Raw genomic sequence first — 21,360 nt, 5'->3', positions numbered from 1 at the left:
GGAGATGCTCGGCAACCCATAGCATCATGCTATTGTGTCCTTTCTTTGTGTTTACTCTCTCGGAAGACCCCCCCACCCCCTCTCGTTATCATAGGTTAACTTCCCTGTGGCACAAACCCACTTTGTAGCAACATTTGCGGCACCTTGTTCTCTATGTGACCTAGCGTCATTGGCACTGATCAACAGATATAAATGTAATACAAACGAATAAGGTCCGTTGCGAGCCTGCCACCGGAAATCTCATGAACTTGGGGTGATATAGTTTTTGTAAATTTATTTTCTATAAATAATTCATTCATTGTAACTGAATGTTAAATTATTCTTTAGTAATTCATTTCCAAATACGTTTAAAAAAACGGGTTATGTTGAGAAAATAGTATATATTTCATAATTGAGAACATTGTCACCCATGTTATGTAAGAAATTAAACACTTCAAAATGGCCGCCGAATTTTGCCAATTTTTATAAAGACGATTTTCTTACTCTACTATTCCGTTGTTGTGACTGACAGACTGAATTACGGACAGTCCAGCGATGTGGGCTGGTGGTGAGTTTTAGGCTTCCTCCTGATTAGGAGGCGCTCGGTGGCAGCAGCGAGACACAGGGCAGCCCATGATTTCACTCCTCAGAGCGATTGGGTTGTCCGAGGAAGGCAGGTGAGTACACGCAGACTGAGCGCTTTGCCCGGGCGTGCAGTGCAGCTGGATTTACCTGTAGGGAAACTGCTCACCCGGAATAGCCCTGCTGTTTGGTAATTAAGTGCAGCGTGGTAGAGTTGCTCTTCTGATGTTGCCTGATGCGGAAGTAGGGTGCCCCTGCAGTCCTGTCTGCATGTGTAGTTGGAGCTGGACTTCTGGAGCTAGTTTTGAACTGCTCTTTTGAACGTCAAAAGGTTGTTTGCCGCTGTTCTGCTGACCAACTTGATATTGTATTGTAATTGCATTTATATAGCTCTTACTACCCCTGACGAGGCGTCGAAGCGCTTTTTCGGCGAGTAGCACACTACTCCGGGACCCATAGAGGATTAGTGTTGAATTAGTATAGTGAAACATGCAAGTACATTTTAAGTAGTGGATAGGTTAGTCAGTTATTTGGATTTTGAATTATAGCTGAAGGATAGAGGAGGACAAAGGTTTGTATTTCGCTTGTTGACGCATGCTATTCAGGAAGCCTACAAAGGATTACTGGTGAATCAATATGGTGAAATATGAAGTCATTTCAGTGGTGGATATTAGTCAGTTACTTGGAGTGAGAAGGATAGCGGAGGGATAAAAGGGTCAGAAAGATTTGCATTCATATAGCACTTGTTACCCCTGATGGGTGTTGAATTGCTTTTCTGGTGAGTAGCACGCCACTCCGGAACCCATAAGGGATTACTGTTTAAAATTAGTATAGTAAAAAAATATGAAGTAATTGGAGTAGTGGATATTTTATTCAATTGTTTGGGTAGTATATTAGTATAGTTTAATATGTAATTTGAGAAGTGAACATGTTAGTCTGTTAATTTCGATTGAAAAGGATAGTGGAGGGATAAAAGAGTGAAAGAATTAATATATATATATTTTTTTTAGGTCTTAGCAATAGGAGGAGGCTTTTGGATGAGTAAAAGGGAGTTTTGGAGGGGAGGACTCAGAGGAAAGAGTTTAGAAAGGTTTGTTTTAGGGGATCGGTATAGTAAAAGAGGTGTCAGATGATGCAAGGAGGGGTAGAGTAGGAGAGAGTCTAGAAAGGGTTATTTTGGGAATCATAGTAGTGGTATGGGGTTTGGGATAAATGAGAGAGTGGATGTAGAGGATATATTGATAGATGTATAGGAAGAGAGATAGGGTAGTGCATTGGAAGGAGTAGTAGAAGAAGTTTGAGATGAGTCAGAAGGTTGGGCTAGAAGATATATTGAGCGAAGTAAAGGCTGAGAAATAGGGTAGTGCATTGGAAATGCTAAATTAGAAGAAAGTGATAAATATGTAGATCCATAATTACATTGAAAGTATGTGTTGCAAGAGTTACAAAGTGTGGTGGTGTGCAGTGTGTGTTGTGCATTAGAAAAGGCCAGATGTTATTACACTTAAAGCGCCGTCCATTCTCATACATGAGAATGGCGCTTTATGTGTAATAACATCCTGCTTCTACTTAAGACTGATACTCAAATATTAGTATGATTCAAACTGAATCATTTTATGTCTTCATTACCTAAGAATATGGTACACAAATGTTTCTGCTAAGTTATTTTTAAATGCTTCTTTCTTTCAATATAGGTCTCGCAATGGGTATATTGAACTATTTCTGGTGTACAAAATATAGCTCATATAGAACATGACATTCCGACTATTCGAAGTAAACCTAGTTGGCTGGGCATTCTTTCACAAACCATTATTTAGTCGGATCACTACCTCGTTGCCTTCCTACACAGAACACGTACACTCACCCCGACTAAAATCATCCTGCCTTCAACTAAATCTTGACCTCGGAACAAGCTAAATTTGAAGGATATCTCAAGAAGACTTTTGATCTCCTAATCCCACTGAAAACATCTATGCCTAACAAAGAAAACATGCCCCTTGGATAAATGCAGAATAATAAAATATCAAAAAACAAATTGCTAAACTTCAACTGGCTCAAAACAAACCAGCCTCAAGATATGCCTGCATAGACACAACAACATATTTCTACTATCAAAAAGGCAAAAAACAGTACTATTCCAAACGATTTCCCACTGTAAAGTGTGCTAATAAAGAGTTATATGAAATACAGAATTCCGTAAGTCTAAATACACAGACGCTACCTACCCCATTTCTCAAGATTTCTGTAACTGGCAAATCATTACACAACTAAAATTAACATGATGGATTCTTATTTGGATGAAAGCAAGGGAGACTGCGGGCTGTAGGGGGCCTGGGCTTCCCCTCACGCAGCCCCTAATGAGGGAGTAGCTGTGGGGGGGTGTGGTGTGGTCCAGGTGGGCACCTGGGCATGCCACTATATAGTTAAATAAAAAATAAAAATGCAGTGGGGGCCGTAGGGCTCCCACGCTGTCCCCAAACATAATAATGGTGTGGGCATCCCGTAGATAAAAAAACCCAATGCCGGCTCCTGCGTGGCCCTGTGAAACCTGCAGGGCCACAGGGGCCCTTTGGCTCCCCCCGCTGGCCCTTAAAAACATTGGTGCCCTGGGTGTCACTGGGACACCCAGAAAAACAATAAAAGTAAATGTATTACTCACTTCTCCTTGAAGGATTGCCCCATAATGCCCTGGGAGGGCTATTTACATATATTTTGTTTTTGGATATGTCCATAGAAGGGGCAGGGACATCACCATTATTTTTTTAATGTTGTGCGGGGTCTGTAGGGAGTTCTACATCTCCCTAGAAGACCAGAAATGTTTTTTAAGTCTTGTGCATTATTGAAATCATAACCCCAGGAGAACTTACCCTATTTTTCAAAAGCATTTCCTGGGCTACAGCTTTTTCTGCATGGTTTGGATTGCAGTGCCACCTAAAGGCAAATTGAATTTTGTGTTAAACACACATAATGAAAGCAACTGCGTATTTTGGGTTGTAAAATTAAACGTAGATCAAACACCTTTTTATTTTTCCTTAAACTACATAAAAAGAAAGAGTCACAGACCACTTTGTTAAATATTTTTAAGTCATTATTGAAATATACATTTGATTAAAATTATTCATAATTTTTAGAGAAAGATGATCTGTTTTACAGGTAGGATGGTGGATGGTTTGGGTGCCTGTGGAGTTGGCCTCGGGCAGGTCTTGTGGCCAGCCCCCCACCGTGCATGGTCTAAGGCCGTGCTGAGCAAGAGGTTGGATGCCTGTGACTGGTTAGCCACAGTGGCTGGTCCAGTGCCCACCCGCCATGCGTGGAGGGAGGTTGGATTTACATATGGTAATAAAAATTACTTTACATCAAGAAAACACTAGAAATTCTCTGAAAAAATCAAAGGTTAAAGTAACATTATAGTTAGGTGAAATCTTCAGTAACAATGTGACGTTTTAAACTGAAAAAACCCCACAGGATTTCATCAGTTACAGTTGTCTAAAGTAACTATTAGTCATATCCTGAGGTAACTATAACTCGTCCCTTTGCCATGGATTGCTAATTGCTGCGCATATTATGTCACGCATGACATCTTCTATGACATCATTGATAATATCACTGCAACATTTGCAATGAAATTATTGATGAGAAACTGTGCAACACAAAAAATAAAGTTGTTTCAACAAATCGAAGGTAGACTGTAAAAAATCAAAATTGATTGCTCTTACAACACCCATGACATGTTTCCACCTTGCAGCTTTGATCACATGACCAGCAGTACGGATCCCTCCTCTCTTAAGCTAACATTAGTGATCGACATAGTGAAAGGTCAAACTTACACCCATGAGCGCTATAGGATGCTGGCTCTGTACATACTATACCAAAGTAAGGTATAGTGTTCAGAGTGCAGGGAGTCCCTAGAAGTATAGAATAGGCAAAATTAGATTAGTATTAGCATCTCTCTTTGTGGTAGTGTGGCCAAGCAGTTAGGCCCATCAGGAGGGTGTGTTAAGCATTTACTGCATTCACTCAATTAAGGACTGATTATACACACTCAGAGACAGAATCCAGACCAATTGGGTAAGAATAAAAACAAGCATTTGCAATGCAATAGGTCTCGCATTACTTAAATGGAGAGCTTTTGGCTTTGCAAATGGTAAAGAAATGTGCAGTCCGCCTGTTTTAAAAAAAAAAAAATTATGGATTCTTCTAGCAATCACGGCACGCCTTAAATTTAGATGTTAAACTCTAAAGCGTGGTGTGTTGCCATTGCTATAAAAGTTATTAAATAGAAAGAAAGTTTGCGGCTGACGTATTTTTTTCTATTTATTTACAATTGTAGCAATCATTGCACGCAGCCTTTTAGCTTAATATGTGTAAAGTAAAGCAATGCATGCCGTGATTGCTATAAAAGTACAACAGAAAACAAAGCACCTTCCTCCCGCCTTTGTTTTTCTATTTTGTTTATTTATTTATTTTTGAGATTTATAACGCTCAAATACCCGAGGGTGTCTCGGCGCTATGGCCAACAGGCAGAAAATAGTGAGTATATTATTGGTTGAACAACCAGGTCTTTATCATCTTTCTAAAGATCAGCAAGGACTGACAGGATCTGATCTCCAACGGAAGAGTATTCCAAAGCTTTACGACAGTGACGACAAAGCGCCTGTCATCCCAGGAAACAGTTTTGGTATGCGGTACTTTTAGGTGAAATGACTTTTGAAGCAATGACGGCATGTCGTGCTTTGGCTTTAGATGTTTAAAGCTAAAGGGCAGCGTGCCGCCATTGCCACAAAAGTCACTGAATAGAAAATAAAAGTTGTGCGCCTGCCATATTTATTTTTTATTTATTTACTTTTGTAGCAATCGCAGCAGATAATAGGTGGCATTGATGCGTCATGTTAAAAATTCATTTTGTGCTTTGGTCACGTCAGGTTTTTGCAGCAAAAAGAATTTGCTGAACGGTGTTGCCACGCAAGCTGCCAAGTTAAAGATAGGAAAGTAGACCTTATTTGGGTATGCCATGGTATGTTTTAGGAAATCTCGCATGTTCCCCAATTTTACTGACCAAGCTATGCCCGTTTGGATGTGAAGGTGGAAGTAGGGTTCTGTAGTTGAAGTAATGAAAGGGAGGAGGCTTTGGAGCAGGGTCAACTTTGAGTTGAGGATTCTCTGGATGTATAAGGTGTAAGCCTGAAGCCATGGGAGCTGGTTGAGTTCAGGACACGAAAACACCTCTATGTGAACCATCCCCCTGTGAAACAAAAACACACACACACCCCAGCAGATGTCAGAGTGCAATTTAAAATAGCCTAGCAACCTGCATTGCCGAGGGTGGAAGAGTGGGATTAACATTCGCCTCTGCCTAAACAAGCACCACACTCTTTATTCCCATTCAGTCACCCTGCTTCAGCCAGGACACCGGGGGCAAACTTCCAGAGAGAGCTACAAGAGAGATACGCCCCAAGTCAATTCGAGTGAAAAACAGCACAGTCAGTCAGTATTGACAACTGTGGTTAAAACGGCGCTAGGGACAAGAGGGACAAGATGGACAAGTGGCGCTGGCCGCAACAGGCTGGGAGGCTCTTGGTCACAAACGGCGACACTGACATTGCTTCAGGGCGAAGTCCAGTCAATCAGACTGAAGTCCGCAAGTGTAGAAAACAGCCTACATCCCAGAATAGCTGACATATTATCCGCATATTGTGCCATGATATGGAGGGTTGCTGACTCAAGAAACCTACTGCTGCCATACACCAACATCGGAAGGGTCGGTGACATTGACCGAGCAAGAGACTCGTAAGGCTGTTATTCGCGATGCATCCGGGAGCTAGTGATGAGTGCTCCCGCAGGCATTGTGCTAATGTCGGTAACGTGGAGGAAACAGATCGCCACCCACGTGGCGGCACCGGAACAAAGTGCCTCTTCATCGGCAGCAAGCAGCGGGAACATGTCCTATAAGAGAGGGAGAGAGCAAGGTGTGGCTGACTCACCGGAGTGCCCGGCGGTGTGGCGAGAAAAGTGAGAGAAAGCTAATACAGAGGTTTTTAAAGGCCGTTGGCAATGAAACTACATCGTAGCAGCAAGTGTGATCCGAGCAGCCAGAAGGAGAGCCCAAGCCACATCAGAAGGTAACCGAGGAGCAGAGGAGGCCTGCGCTGCTGGGGCCCGGGCAAGCAGGCCTCCTGGGACATAGAGCGGCTGTGCAACATCTCCCCGGTGCGCCCATGACAATCCGCTCCACACCGACCCCAGATGCAGGCAGGGCTCGATAGACCCTCATCCGACTACTAAGTGGAAACAAGTGTAGTCAGGAAACAGAAATCTTCCGTGGGGCGGGACTTCCGTCTTCGGAAGCCCGCGCACGCACCCACGGAGTGCCTGAGAGCGGGGCTCCCATGCCCGAGGGAGAGCCCCGAGGAGGCTGCAGAAGTCCAGAATGGCGGTAAGTGGGGCTTAGTTGTAGGGGGGAGGGGGTGCGCTTGTGTGTGTGTGTGTATGTGTGTATGTGTGCGGCGGGGGGGCGGGGGGCTCTGTATGTGTGTGTGCGTGCATGTGTGTAGGTGTGCTGGTGTGTGTGTGCGGCGGCGGGGGGGGGCTCTGTATGTGTGTGTACCTGTCTGTTCGTGTGTGCGCGTCCATATACATTTTGTGTGTGTGAACAGCCTGCCGGAATCGGAGCGCGTGTTCACGCGCGCGACCTGATCAGATTCCGGCAGGCTGCGTGCGCGTGCCAGTCTCTTGTCTCCAAGTCCTGTTAGTCCTTGAAAGCTGAAACGATCGCAATAGGCTCGCTTTGCGACAGTAGGGGCTTCGCCCCTGCAATCGCAGGCGCGAGACCTAAAAAGGTATACTTATTTCTTTATTTCCAGAACCAAGCAGGACTTGGTACAGGCAGGTAAAATGTACTTGCAATTGTAAAAAATTACAAGGCAATGCAATTGGAAATGGATTTGCAATAGTTACAGGTTTTAATATGCTTTAAAAACAGTTTACATTACATAGAAATTACTTTTGATTACTTTTGGATTACATCGACTTCTCAGGAATCCTACAGTACAAGGTAATTAAGACTTTTCAGGTTTGCAATATAGTTTCTTATCTTTCATACAAAAGTTCAGCTCGACACTTAAAACATTTTAAGCAATCAAAACTTGTAACATTGGTTCCTATGGGGGAAAAAAGGATTAACGGTTAACAGATAAGTAAATTACTTATGAGGGGGAGTTTTAGGGGATAGAACCAAGGATCAACAAGGTCCAGTTAGGCACTCAAATTGTACTACCAGCGGCACTGGGGCGGTGGGTGCAGAGTGCAGCGGCCCATTGTTAGCCAATAGGGCTAAAGTGGCCGTCAGTCAGGGACTGCTTACGAGCAGGCTACTTGGCTAGGGAGCAAGGCTCCTGGGGTTAGGATCAACACTGCAGTGGCCAACAATCAGCATGGGAGTTGCACCACATGCCGCACAGGGGTGACTGGGTGCAGAGTGCCAAGGCGCTGGGGACCATGTGGATTCTAATTGAGTTCTCTGGTTCTGCAAAGATGCTGCAGGCTCGGACAGGGAGGCTTCCTGAAGGCGACCACTGGCTGGTGAGCTAAGTTGGGATCTTGGGGGTTGCCTTAACACCATCAGTTGGGCCACCCAAGGCCGTGGGGTGTCTGATGCATGGGTGTCTTTTTTGGCGCGTATTCTTACCAGCCCGGTTGTGGGGAGGGGACCCTTCAGGTTGAGCCTGCAGGCGTCTGCTTGAAGCTTGAGGTAGGTCTAGGATCACCACCAGATCACAGTTCAGGATCGCTGGGGAGACCGCCTTGTGTTGTTGGGCCACTCGAACTCTGGCCGTGGGCATCGGGTGCAGAGTGGTGCAAAATCGCAGAGCGGCCTGGATCCAGATTCGGAGGACGAGTCTTTGTTGAGCAAATACGGTGCTCACGGGAGACAGTTTTCAAGATGGGTGCAGGGCAGGTCCTCTGAGTTCTAGGGGACTGCAGGTTGCTGGACAAGCCAGGGTTTCACCATAGTCAGGTTGGAGTCGGGACAGGCATGTAGGGCTGGGCCCGAAGCAGTTAGAATCCTCTTTTTCCTGGGTGAGCATGGCTCTTCTGTCCTTCTTTCTTCCTCGAATTGAGGAAGCAAGGTTCAGGATGGGGATCAGAACCGGTGGGAGCCAGTTGCTGGGGGCAACAAAAGGCAGGAACAGCTTACTAATGCGACAGGACTTTGAATCTTCCCCTTTGTGGAGCCAGCCCATCCTGGGGGAGGAGGCATTACACCTCTGCTCAGGATGAGCTTTGTTTCTGGACCGAGAGAGTGGAGGCCCTCTACCCAGGGGACCAGAAACCTGTCTGGTGGTGGCAAATGGCAGGTAGCCATTCAGGAACCACACCAGACTGGTTGTTTTTCAGGGGGCATCTCTAAGATTCCCTGTGAGTGCACTTTACATTAAATCAGACAATGGCATTTGTGTGGGTTTAATGTGCTGAGAAGTTTTCTACCAAACTTCTCAGGTTTTAGTAAAGCCATTATGGAGCTGTGGACTTCATAATGACCAGCTCCCAGACCATATACTCTTTATGGCTTTATTACACTTACAATGTCTAAGAATGGACTTAGACACTGTAGGGGTACAGGGCTCATGACATTGTACCCTCACCTGAGAGGTAGTGCACTATAGTAATCATGAGGTCCATATCAATTTAAAGGTTAAATAATGCATCCTTTATTGGAGAAGCTTTAGGTACATCCATTCATGTCTTCAAGTCATATCAAAGTGAGTACAGTTCTAAGGAAACAGTTGCATGGAATCTCATGACATACACCAGAATACAGAATGGGAATACAGATTAGAACATTGGAATGTTGGGAGCTCCATTGAATACAATGGAGTGCTCTGGGCTTATAATGGCTGGTATAAGCCTGGAGCTCCAACATTCCAATGTTTCTTTGTTCACAGCACTGGCTGTGAACAAAGGCTTCAGGGAACCTGGGGGGATTCCAATCCCCTCATGCTCCCAAAAGGCTTTGTTTTTTTTTGTTAGAACATTCTGTCCTCTAGTGACAGAATGTTCTAATAGCCTTATAGCCCTTCGTAGATGGGCTATACCGCTATTAAAGTCCCTCTCCCTTGTTAAAGGCCCTCGCCTTCGGCTCGGGGCCTTTAACGCTGGAGAGGCCCTTTAATAGCTGGTATAGCCCTCTACGGCGGGCTATAAGGCTATAATAGGAACCCTATTACATACTAATACTCTACACTCTACTGACTAAATAATAATAATAATACACAGCATTACTACACATCTTCCCTTTTTATAAAAACAAAAAAAACCAACAAAAAAAACCAACCAATTAAAGTAATAAGAGAAAAATCAATAATAAACAAATTCATTGTACCTCTCTGGTCTCTTAACAATTCTTCCGCTAGATGTTTGAAAATTGTTTGGTTGAATACTAGACTCTCTAACAGAAATCTCATTAGAGTTTTCATCAGGCAATTCAATAACAGCATTATCGTTGTCATAACACCAAAACGGAGAAAAAGGCACAGATTGAGATGATGGAATCTGTCTATCCATATCCAAGTTAGCTAACGCTAAATTACTCATATGCCACGTTTCTCCATTGTCAAGAGTAACAGAATTATGATGAATTTTAGAAATCCTCCTTGGTTGTGAAAATTTACTGAAGCCTTTAGGTACCTTACGAGGATTTTTAATTCAAACTAATTGACCAATTTGTAAATCAGTAGGACGAGTACCATGCTTACTATCATAATACGTTTTGTTCTTCATTTGGGAATGAGTTAAAGTATTTTTAACATCATTAAGGTCGCAAAAATACATACCTCCTCTCTTCATCCATCCAGGATTAGTTTTAGAATATGGAATTATGCAACGCATCAAAGAAAAAGGACTTTTACCTAAAGAAGGATGAAGAGTAATGCGATATGACCACAACATTTTTTTACATTCATCTTCCGAAGATAACTTCGATTTTCTACATAACTGTATCGTGTTTTTTATAACTCTATTTAATCTTTCCACCACACCATTCGAAGAAGGATGATATAATGGAGTGAAAGTTTGTTTAATTCCATTCATAGAAAGGAATTGCAACTTTTCATTTGACTTGAACTGTACTCCATTGTCCGTCAATAATGAGGATGAAAAACCTTCGTGCAAAAAAATAGATTTAAGAAACTCAATTACAGATTTGGTATTGATTGTGTTTACAACTCTAAGCTCAAACCATCTAGAAAACAAATCCACAATCACAATAATATATTTGGTAGAATCATCAAACCAAACAATGGGGCCCATAATGTCTAAAGCTACTTCATCCCAGGGCAAACTAGGTGAATGAACAACACCTAAAGGACGGTTAAACGTTTTCGTTGACTTGTCTGAAGTCTCACAGCTAATACAATATCTTACTTTAACCTCAACAGATTTGTCTATACCAGGCCACCAATAAGAGTCTTTAACGCTGGATTTAGTACGTGAAATACCAGGATGTCCTTCATGCGACAATAAAATTATTCGATCTCTTAAGGATGTAGGCGGAATTACTTTATCACCTCTCAACACAAAATTATCACAGACAGTAAGCTCATCTCTTACTTCCCAAAACGGTCTAAGATTTTCTGACAAATCTTTTTTTCCAGGTGTAGACCAACCATTAACAATTTTTGACTTAACCTCTGCTAACAATGAATCCAAAGCATCCGCTTCAAACCATTGTTCTTTTGAAATACAATTCTCTGAATTTCCATCAAGAATGATGTTAGCAACAGAAAAATCATTCCAAGAATTGGTATCAATTTTGGTCACAGGTATTTAAAGCCTACTCAAGCAATCAGCTATCACGTTCTTTGCTCCAGGTACATACTGGATTTCAAATATGTAATCCTGTAAGCGCATAGAAAGTCTGGCAATTCTGGCAGTTGCTCTATAATATAGAAATTATTGACTACTGATGGTTTATATAGGATCTATATAAACCATCAGTAGTCAATAATTTTGTCAGGGGTTTGTGATCAGTTCTGACACAAAACTCCTTACCCCACAAACAATTTCTGAAATGTTCTAAACTCCAAACTACTGCTAGAGTCTCTCTTTCTATTACTGAGTACTTTTGCTCAGAAGGAGTTAGTGACCTAGAGGCAAATGCAATAATGACTTCACCATTACTTTCTGTGGCTTGCGTTAACATACAACCCAAACCACTTGAACTAGCATCAGTTGTAACGAAAGTGGAAGACTTGGGATCAAAACCTTGAAGGTTTGGAGCACTACAAATGGCTTTCTTTATTAAATCAAATGCCAATTGACACTCCTCAGACCAAGAAAAGGAAACTTTGTTCTTTAGTAATTCTCTCATAACTTGGGTTTTGCTTGAAAAGTTATTCACAAATTTTGAATAAAATTCCGCTAAGCCAAGAAATGACCTCAATTCATCCTTGGTTTTAGGGGCAGGAGCATCAGTGGTGACTTAAGCCCCAGGCAGTAGGTTGCAGGCAGAGCACACAGGGATGTGTCTCATTTGACTTATCACTTTTCTCTCCACCAAAACATGTGGCCTGCAATGGCTGTGTGTGGATGTGTAGGTGCAAGGCCTCTAGGGGTGGAACAATAGGTGCTGCAGCCCTTCGTGACCTTCCCTGTTTACAGTGCCTTGGTACCCATGGTACCTCTTACTAGGGGCTTACCTGTAGCCAGAGTTGTGCCAATTGTGGGTAGAACAGTACAGGTTTGAAGAAAGAACACAGGCCCTGGAAACCGGATTGGTAGTGACCCAGGTCTAATCAAGTCAAAGTGCATCATGTGTCAGGCAAAAAGTGGGCGGTAACCATGCAAAAAGGGGCACTTTACTACAGGCGCCATCTTGAAAGGGCTACATAACTTTGTATAAACAAGGGGACTTCAACATTACACATATCTATCTATATTATCAGATCCCAAAACATCACATAAATATATGAAATATAGCATGTAATATTATATTCGTATGGACCATATCATGAAAATGTAAACCAAATTAATGTAACATATTCATATATGGCAGTGCAATGAGAAGTGAGAAAATCAGTAAATAACCTGATTAAAGTATCAATATACAGTACAGGCCCGTTTTTCTATCTTGTTTTCCTTCCTAATTTTAATAACCAACAACATTAAAAATAAAGTGTTGCATGTCCTTGTTATATCGTAAATACTATCTCACATAATGGTCCTCCTCATTGTCAAGTTAGGACCCCTCAACTTGAAGTAAAATTCATAAACAAATGTATAAGCAACTTAGTATAATGCCCAAGTGGGCTAGTGAGGGTAAGACCCAAGGGGAGAAATAAACACCAGGGGGTGCAATCCTAGTGATGTCTGAATTCAGATAATAGCACAATAATAAAATATATCAAGAAAAATCTAATTGCCACTTGCAAGAGATATCAAATTGGTAACCCCCTCCCTCAGTTCCTCAATACTAAAAATGTCACCACAGTTTTGGTCACCCAGCATCACAAAAAAACATAGATTCCAAAAGAACCAAAGCACCAAAAGAAGTTATCAGTGTGCCCATAACACAGAGAGGGAAAGGGTAGGAACGTGCCATGGGTGTTGTATGAACAATTAGCTTTTTGATTTTGTGCACTCTACCTTCACTTTTTGGAAACAACTTAACTTTTTGTGTTGGGACTGACTATATTTTGCATACCGAGTGTTGCTCTGTAAGGTGCTGTTACACCTCCCTGGAGGCCTTCCCTTTGAAGCTTTTTTGGATGAAAAATATATATATTTATTTATTCCCTGCAGCCCGCTCAGATCAGTCAAAGACGGGTAGAGACTCCGTTTCATGTGCAAAGAGTTTTATTAATGAAACTCGTCCACATAACGCGATTCGGCCAACCCTGGCCTTGCTCGCATATATGTTAACTTTTTTTAATTTGAAAAGTGGAAGTAAGTTAATATAATTGAACATTATTTTCTATGGGTTTCAATTTTAAGTCCACACCTTCATTATTTCCTATGGGATGGTGTTGTGGTATAGGTGATTAGCCATGCGTGGTGCTAGACTTACTACTGGTCCTTTTTTAAACTTGTACCGTACAATCATAAATTTGGCTCAACCCTGTTTAACTTTTAATCAACTTTGAATTCCTAAATGGTGAATAGTCAAAAGTAGTAAAGTTACTCAAAAGTGTAAGAGTAAACGTACATGTGTAACTTACTCACAAGTATAAATTACCTTTGTGAATAGCCAAGATTATGTCAGTTTGGCTTGAATGATCTGTGCATGATTTAAAGAGGGTGGAGTATTTCAGTTTTTGAGGGTACAAAACCTACGTTTTTGGAGACAAACATCTACTTTTGCAGGGCACACCCACTCAAATAATAGAAATTGAGTCTGAATAGGTAGATCTCTCTATGTTTGGAGAGCAAACTCACTAAATTCTATAGCTAAGTCTAAAAAGCATGTCTCCCTTTAGAAGAGCAGAATGTTGCATCCTTGTTTATGAGTTCTAGGTATGTCTCCAAAAGTGAATTTAAATGGAACTGTTTTGGATATATGCCTTGCAAGAAAAGATATTAATTCAACTTTTCTCCATTACCAAACCAGAGATGGATCAGAAACTTTCTGAATTGGTGGAGGAACTTACCACATCTGGAGAGCCGCAGCTGAATCCTGAGAAAATGAAGGAACTGAAGAAAATCTGCAAGTATGAGAACATTGAAACAGAATAAACTAGCAATATGTAAAATCTCTTGATGGTTGGCAGAGGTGAAACATTGTAATTAACAGAGATAGCATATTGCAACTCTTCTTTGAGCAGGACCCGCCCATAACTTATGGTACCAGGGCTGCTTCTTACACTTGCGTGAGAGATGGCTTAAAATGTTTTTCATTTTATTATTGCTGTCAGAGATATAAGCAGCCCCCCTGCCACGGATTTTGTTGCTTTGGGTGGTAAATTGTGCAGCCAAAAAAACATTTGTGTCAAAAACCTCAAAATGTGTGGTATTTTTGTGGTGGGCAAAAAATGTGCCTGCCCCAATAATACTGAAGGTCTATGATCTGTCACTGCTGTGGAGTAGAAGCAGGGGTGGGTGGTGATGTGGATGGGGGTGTGGTGAGCAGGCTGGAGGGGGTAGTGGTAGAGAACAGTGCTCCAGTCTACTCTATACCACTGGACAACAATCTACTCCACAGCACTTTACGCCACTGCACTCTATGCCACTCTAATCTACTCTGCACCACTCTACGCCACTGCACTCTACCCCACTCTGCACCAATCTACTCTGTCACTCTACTCCACTCTATTCTACCCTGTGCCACTGCACTCTACGTAACTGCACTCTGCGCCATACCACTGCACTCTATTCTCCACCACTCTACTCTACTGCTGAGGTGAGCCGGGAGGCAGGGGCAAGGAGTTAGTAAGGAGGGACGGCTGTGTAGGAGGGTCAACCCAAACTGGCTTGCTCACAGCGAGGCCAACATGCAACTTAAACTGAAATGTGTGTTAGTTGATATCAGTCACAGTATAGTGTTTCAGTGGCAAATGGTACCATGCACAGAATTAACTGCATGCACAACAATTAAACCCACACCTTGAACATCCAGCAATGACACTGTGTTGTTTCAGTTAGCGGTGACACACACACAGTGCAATCTGCAGTCAAGTTCCAATAATAAACCTAACTTTTTTTTATGTGCTATTATTGATTTTTTTTCTTTTAGCCGTTGCTGTGGGGGCTGAGAGTTAAACATCAAACGTATACTGATTCATAATTACTTGTTGGACCTGGTGTGAAGTTTAGCTGCGAAACATAGAATGTATTGGGGCTCTTCCCAAGTTCTTCAAAACTTCTAGTCAAGCATTGTTGGAATGGAGTAAATGGAGGAAGGGATTTGATGCAAACGTGAGAGCCGGCAAAGGAGACATATTTGTAAAAAAATGTAAATGAGTCCAGCTATAAAGGACTGCCTGGGAGCTCAGTGGGCGAGAAATGTTAAAGCATTTGTGTCCCCCATTGTTACATGAGAAGGAGGAGCATGATTTGAATTTATATTCTACTGCTGTAAGGAAATCCGCCAATAAATATGGCATTTATACTCTATACAAGAGAATTTGGGTCAGGAGGGACCCAAGATTGTCGAACATAAGTAAATCAGGGGTGCCCAATCACCCAGCACTATTACTTGTCAATCCTCCATTCAAGTATCTGTTGTTTGTACGTTGGAAGGTGTGGTCAGCTTAATGAGCAACACTTGATTTATTCTCCATACTTTTCTCTAAGCTTTTGCTTTTGTGAATCCGAGGCAAGATGGCCCAGTAAGATAATGCTCATTGTTGACATCTGCAATGGACATGCAGATCATAAGTTGAGATCCCAGCAAAGCCAGCTCAGCCGTACCTCCCTCGGAGGCCAGCAAATGGAGTAGCAGTATATTTGGTAATTGTAGCAATTCTAGGTGGTGCATGTCATGGCCAAAGTTATAAATGGGAGAATTAGATTTAATATGTTGCAATGTGGGCTAATCTTTGATTAAAGCCTGACCCGTCAAGGATCAACAGCTACTGTATATTGTACCCCCGTGGTTGTACATGAGCGTGAAAAAATATTGGTAGGCAGCATTATAGAGAATCACTGCGACTTCAGATACTAGAATATTCTATTAGTATCATTTCAGAACACCTGGGTTTCTGGCTGACTTATGTGCAAATGATGGTATAAAATGCAATCACTATCTCAGATTTTGTTCTAGAAGAGAGACCTCTTGAATTCCTTTTAAAGACATTGGGCTTATTCAATTCTTTCACTAACTTGGATCTAAGGCATTTTCTTAAACCCCACCTCTTTATAAGTCTTCCAGCCGTTACTATACTCTAGGCCACTGCACTCTAGGCCACTGCATTCTATGCACTCGACTCTGCACCACTCTACAGTACTCTATGCCATTCTATTCAGCGCCACTTTAATCTACGCCACTGCACTCTACTCTACTGAACTGTACTCTAGGCTACTAAACCCCACTCTACTCCATTGCTCTCCATTGCAATGTACTCCTCAGCACTCTATGCCACTGCAGTCTACGCCACTCTACAACACTGAACTGTGCGCCACTGCGCTCTATGGCACACTAATCTACTCTGCTCCACTCTACTCTATGCCACTGCACTGTACGACACTCTATTCTACTCTGCACCACTGTACTCTGTGCCCCTGCACTTTACGCCATTGCACTCTACACCACTCTGCGCCACTGTACTCTGTCACCTTACTCTAATCTGCAGCATTCTATGCCACTAAACACTACACCACTCAATGCCACTGCACCGTACTCTGCACCACTCTCATCTTCATACACTACTCTGCACCACTCTACTCTACTGCCACTGAACTCTGACATTCTACTCTGCACCACTCTATGCTACTCTACACCAGTGCACTCTGCGCCACTTTACTTTCTATCACTCTACTCTGCCAGTGCACGCTGCGGCACTCCACTCTGCACCACTTTACTCTATGGCACTGTACTCTAATTTGCACCACTGCACTCTGCGCCACTCTAATCTACTCTGCACCAATCTATGCCACTGCAATGTACGCCACTCTACACCACTCTACTCCACTGCACTCTACACAACTCTTCTCCCTGCCACTTTACTGTATGCTATGGTACTCTGCACCACGAAATGCCATTGCACGATATGCAGCTGTACTATGCACCATTGTAATCTATGCCACTGTACTGTACTCTGCAGTACTGCAATCTGTGCCACTGAACTCTACACCACAGCACTCTATGCCATTCTACTCTTTCCACTCTACGCCACTGTACTCTACACTATGCCACTGCACTCTGTCACACCACTCTGTACCACTCTTCTCTAAGCGACTGCAATCTATGCCACTCTTCTCTGCTTCACTCTACATCAGTGCACTCTACACTGTGCCACTGCACTCTATGCAACTCTACTCTGTACCACTCTACTCAACTGCACTGTACGCCACTCTGCTCTATTTTGCACCATTATACCACTGCACTGTACACTATAGCACTCTACTCCACTGCACTCTACGCCACTTCACTTTACGCCACTATACTTTGCACCACTCAGAGTCACTCCACTCATCGCCACTCTACTGTACGCCACTCTGTCATGCCACATCACTCCACTCAGTTCCACTCTACGCCACTTCACTCTATGCCTATGCCACTCCACACCACTCTGTGCCATGCTAAACCACTGTACTGCACTCTGGTCCACTTCTGTCGCTTGTTTTCGAATATCTCGAGTCATGAAGCTGCTTCTCTTGAGTGTTCTGAGGGTACAGCCTCTGTTAATGAGGAGAGTTTCTATAATGACGCACTGTTGTGTTGATGTACAACTTAGCCAACACATAGACAATTTCTCTCTACTGGATGACTGCCAGTCGGGTTTCAGAACAGGACACAGCACGGAAACAGTGATTCTACATATAGTCGATGATGCTCTGCAGGCCCTAGACCGCAAAAGAACATGTCTACTCATCCTCCTAAACCAGTCATCTGCATTTGACACGGTAAATCATGTAAAATTACTGAACAGGCTCCATGACAGGATGGGAATATCGGGTAATGTGCTGAAATGGCTTGAATCCTTCCTCCAGAATAGAACGCGAAGATTCTTGGTCAACCAATCTCTTTCACCTTCATGCCCTAACACGATTGGAGTCCCTCAAGGATCTACACTATCTCCATCACTGTTTAACCTGTATGTCGAACCGCTTACAGAAATTCTCCGAAACTCCAAAATATCCTTTCATATGTACACGGATGACACGCTGATATACATCAAGAGCGCGGCTCTAGAAGACATCAGGTTAATACATGAGACCTTAAAAATGACATTACAATGGTTAACAATCAATCATCTGAAGCTAAACGCTCAAAAAACAGAATTCCTACTAATCTCACCACCAAATAACCTCACAGAGGTTAAGGAATGTTCCAAAATGATCACGGCGCTTAACTACACCCCTACCTTAGTTGACTCTGCTAAATCACTAGGAATCACACTCGACGAGAACCTTGATATGAAAGCCCACATCAAATCAATGGCAAAAAGTGCCAGTTTTCATTTGAACTACATTAGAAAAGTGAAACCTTTCATATCTAAGGCGGATCTCAAACTAGCAGTCCATCTCGAGGATTGAATATGGTTGCACTACTTTAGCAGGTCTACCAAAAATGTCCACTGCACCACTAAAAGCATGCCTCAATGCAGGTTCAAGAATTATCACAGGTTCGAGGAAGTTCGACCATATCTCTCCACACCTGAAAGCATTAAACTGGCTAAAGTACGAAGCCAGAATTCAGCTAAAAATGGCATGTATCACCCACAAAGTGCTTCTCTACAATACACCAAGATACCTTGCCCAGAAAATTGAAGTATCTGGAGGAAATAGACCAGCTAGTAGTGCCAAGGAGCTGGTTCTGATACCACCCATTTTCTGGAAGAAGAGAATAGTCTACTAAAATCTTTTGCACTTAGGTGTATCCTACATACTGTGTTAACCCGTTACTTATAGTCCGACAGCTATATGGGGTATAGCCTCGACCGGTACTATACTAATCCTGGACCCAGAATTGTAGAATATAGAATGCACAGGAAAAGACACCTAACAACATTTTGCAATCAGGAAGTCGCAATTTTCACCATATAGATAATTATATCCCAAATCTAACTCCTGTCACTGTGTATACTGTGTTAACCGTGTATTTTGGTTTTAACTTTATGGATGTATACTTAACTACGTCATATCACTGTGTATAGCTTTACTATACAAGATTTGTCTCTATTCTACCTCATGCAATGTAAAGCGCTCTGATACCCAAGGGTCTTGTTCGCGCTATACAAAACTCTTTAAATAAAATAAATAAATAAAATAAAATGTACATGGTGAGCAAACGACATCCTGCCAGAAACTCAAAACCTGCATGAAGCAAACATAATAAGACCTCATGTAGGCAGCAGGCTGAGTTCCAGCAAGGTATTGCTTGTCAATTACTTCACAAAATATAATCTCCGAGCGAGTGTTTCACAGGACGAGCATGCTTCGCATGTAAAATGACTGTGATGTCTAGCTTTGTGATTTAGGGATTTTCAAATGTGAGCATCTCTTGGGACAAAAAAGTCCAGGGAAAGTAGAAGAGATCTCTAAAAAGATTTGCTCTTGAATTTGCCATTAAACATTTGAGTTGTTTAGAAAGTTAGTGGTGTACTGTACATATAAAAAAGAAAAGAGTAGGTTAAATAGACTGGGGTGCCCGTGAGGGCGTTAAGTGGCTCTTAACACACAAGATAATAAGAGACCTTATGAGCAGTTGCTCATGTACTATGCACACCACTGAGAACTTCTACAAAAAAATGGGTTACCATTAAATTGCTTCTCAAAGCTGTTAAAAATGAGTGTCCAGTAGATTTATGCTGCATTTTCCTGCAGTTCTGAAAACGTGGTCCCTACTCTTTGATGTGTAATTTGTGCACCAAGCCATTTTCCTAGGCTCACTGCCTCATATGACTATGTTGTGACTCACAGCATCCTCTTTTTTAGTTTGAAGACTTCAAGTGTCTGCATGTCGTTGTTAATATATCTGCTATAAGAGCTTTAACTGAAGTGTCGGTGTATGAATAAATCACCATTGTAGTCCCTGGTCACCCCACAAATGTCATCCCTGTTATCATTTATCAAATGTTTATATCAATAATGCTCAAGATACGGGTTATATCACCAAACCAATGGTAAAACTGTATATTGCAAATTAGCAGGACTTAAGTGAAATTGCCATATTTCATCCAACACTGACTGACCCGTTACTGTTTCAACATGCATTGACAGCCAATATTTTTGAATTTTGTACAGTGTGCTGTTGACTTCACTGTGCTTGTTTTTGTACAGATGAACAAATGCATCTGAAAATTGGATGTTCAGAGAGAGAAAAACGTTATGTATTTTTCTGCAGCATCGAGTTCTAGATACGTCTGTCAGCATCTACTTTTGTAACATACAATAAATACTCCCTCATGCGTTACAGTGGAGGTGAAAGAACACAGCCAAAGAGCCATTAGAAAAATGTTGAGACTGAAATACGTCTGTGGTCTGACCTGAAGTTTATGAGTAACAAGGTGTACAGCCTGAGGCTGACCGATCCGAGCAAAAGTAGCCAATTGCTGAGGGATACTGACAGATTGCCCCTTAAATTACATATAGAATACAATATGTTTGCAGTGACTAGTGCATTAGTGAGTAGTGCTACTACCATCCATGTCAAATCTAAAAAGGAACTACAGCTGCACAATACGGACTACGGGAACAGCTTCTATGTCTAACAATTCACCAGAAGGCTGTAGTCCATTCAGAACTCATTGGCCAAAATCACTCACAACCTCACACCCCGCGCGCACACCTGAAGGACCTCCACTGGGTCCCTATATACAAATGAGCATAATTCAAACTCCTCACCCACACTTTCAAGGCACTGCATAATACTGGCTCAGCATACTTCAGCAATCTCATCTGCTTTCACAAACTTTCTAGACATCTAAGCTCGTCTGGACTGCTACATGCGCACATCCTCATCCTGCGGATACAGAAAACCAGATCCAGCAGTCGCACCTTCTCCTACAGCGTAGAATGACCTGCCCCTACACATAAGAGACTCCTCCTCACTTCTTGAATTCCGCAAGAAGCTGAAGACCTGTGTTTTTGAACAGTCCTACCAGTCCCTAGGTTAGGTTAGACTCGCACCTAGATCCAGGATACCCT

General features: G+C 42.4%; 1 protein-coding gene across 2 annotated transcripts in view; it reads left to right on the top strand.

The window, feature by feature from the left end:
• Nucleotides 1–233: 233 nt before the first annotated feature.
• UVSSA (UV stimulated scaffold protein A) overlaps nt 234–21,360 on the top strand; it is a 262,208-nt gene continuing 241,081 nt past the window's right edge. The window contains exons 1-2 of one of the 2 annotated variants that reach the window (XM_078678640.1): nt 234–253; nt 14,162–14,261. In XM_078678640.1, coding sequence (XP_078534766.1) covers nt 14,164–14,261 — 98 coding nt within the window. In that variant the 5' untranslated portion in view covers nt 234–253; nt 14,162–14,163. Of the gene's footprint in view, nt 254–426; nt 657–14,161; nt 14,262–21,360 lie in introns of those variants that run through there. The other variant, XM_078678639.1, reaches the window with a different exon arrangement.

This window comes from Lissotriton helveticus, chromosome 2_2, assembly GCF_964261635.1.
Source record: "Lissotriton helveticus chromosome 2_2, aLisHel1.1, whole genome shotgun sequence".
Taxonomy (NCBI): Eukaryota; Metazoa; Chordata; class Amphibia; order Caudata; family Salamandridae; genus Lissotriton; species Lissotriton helveticus.
The sequence above is the reverse complement of the archived record's forward strand: the minus strand, read 5'-3'. Positions and strand labels throughout refer to the sequence as shown.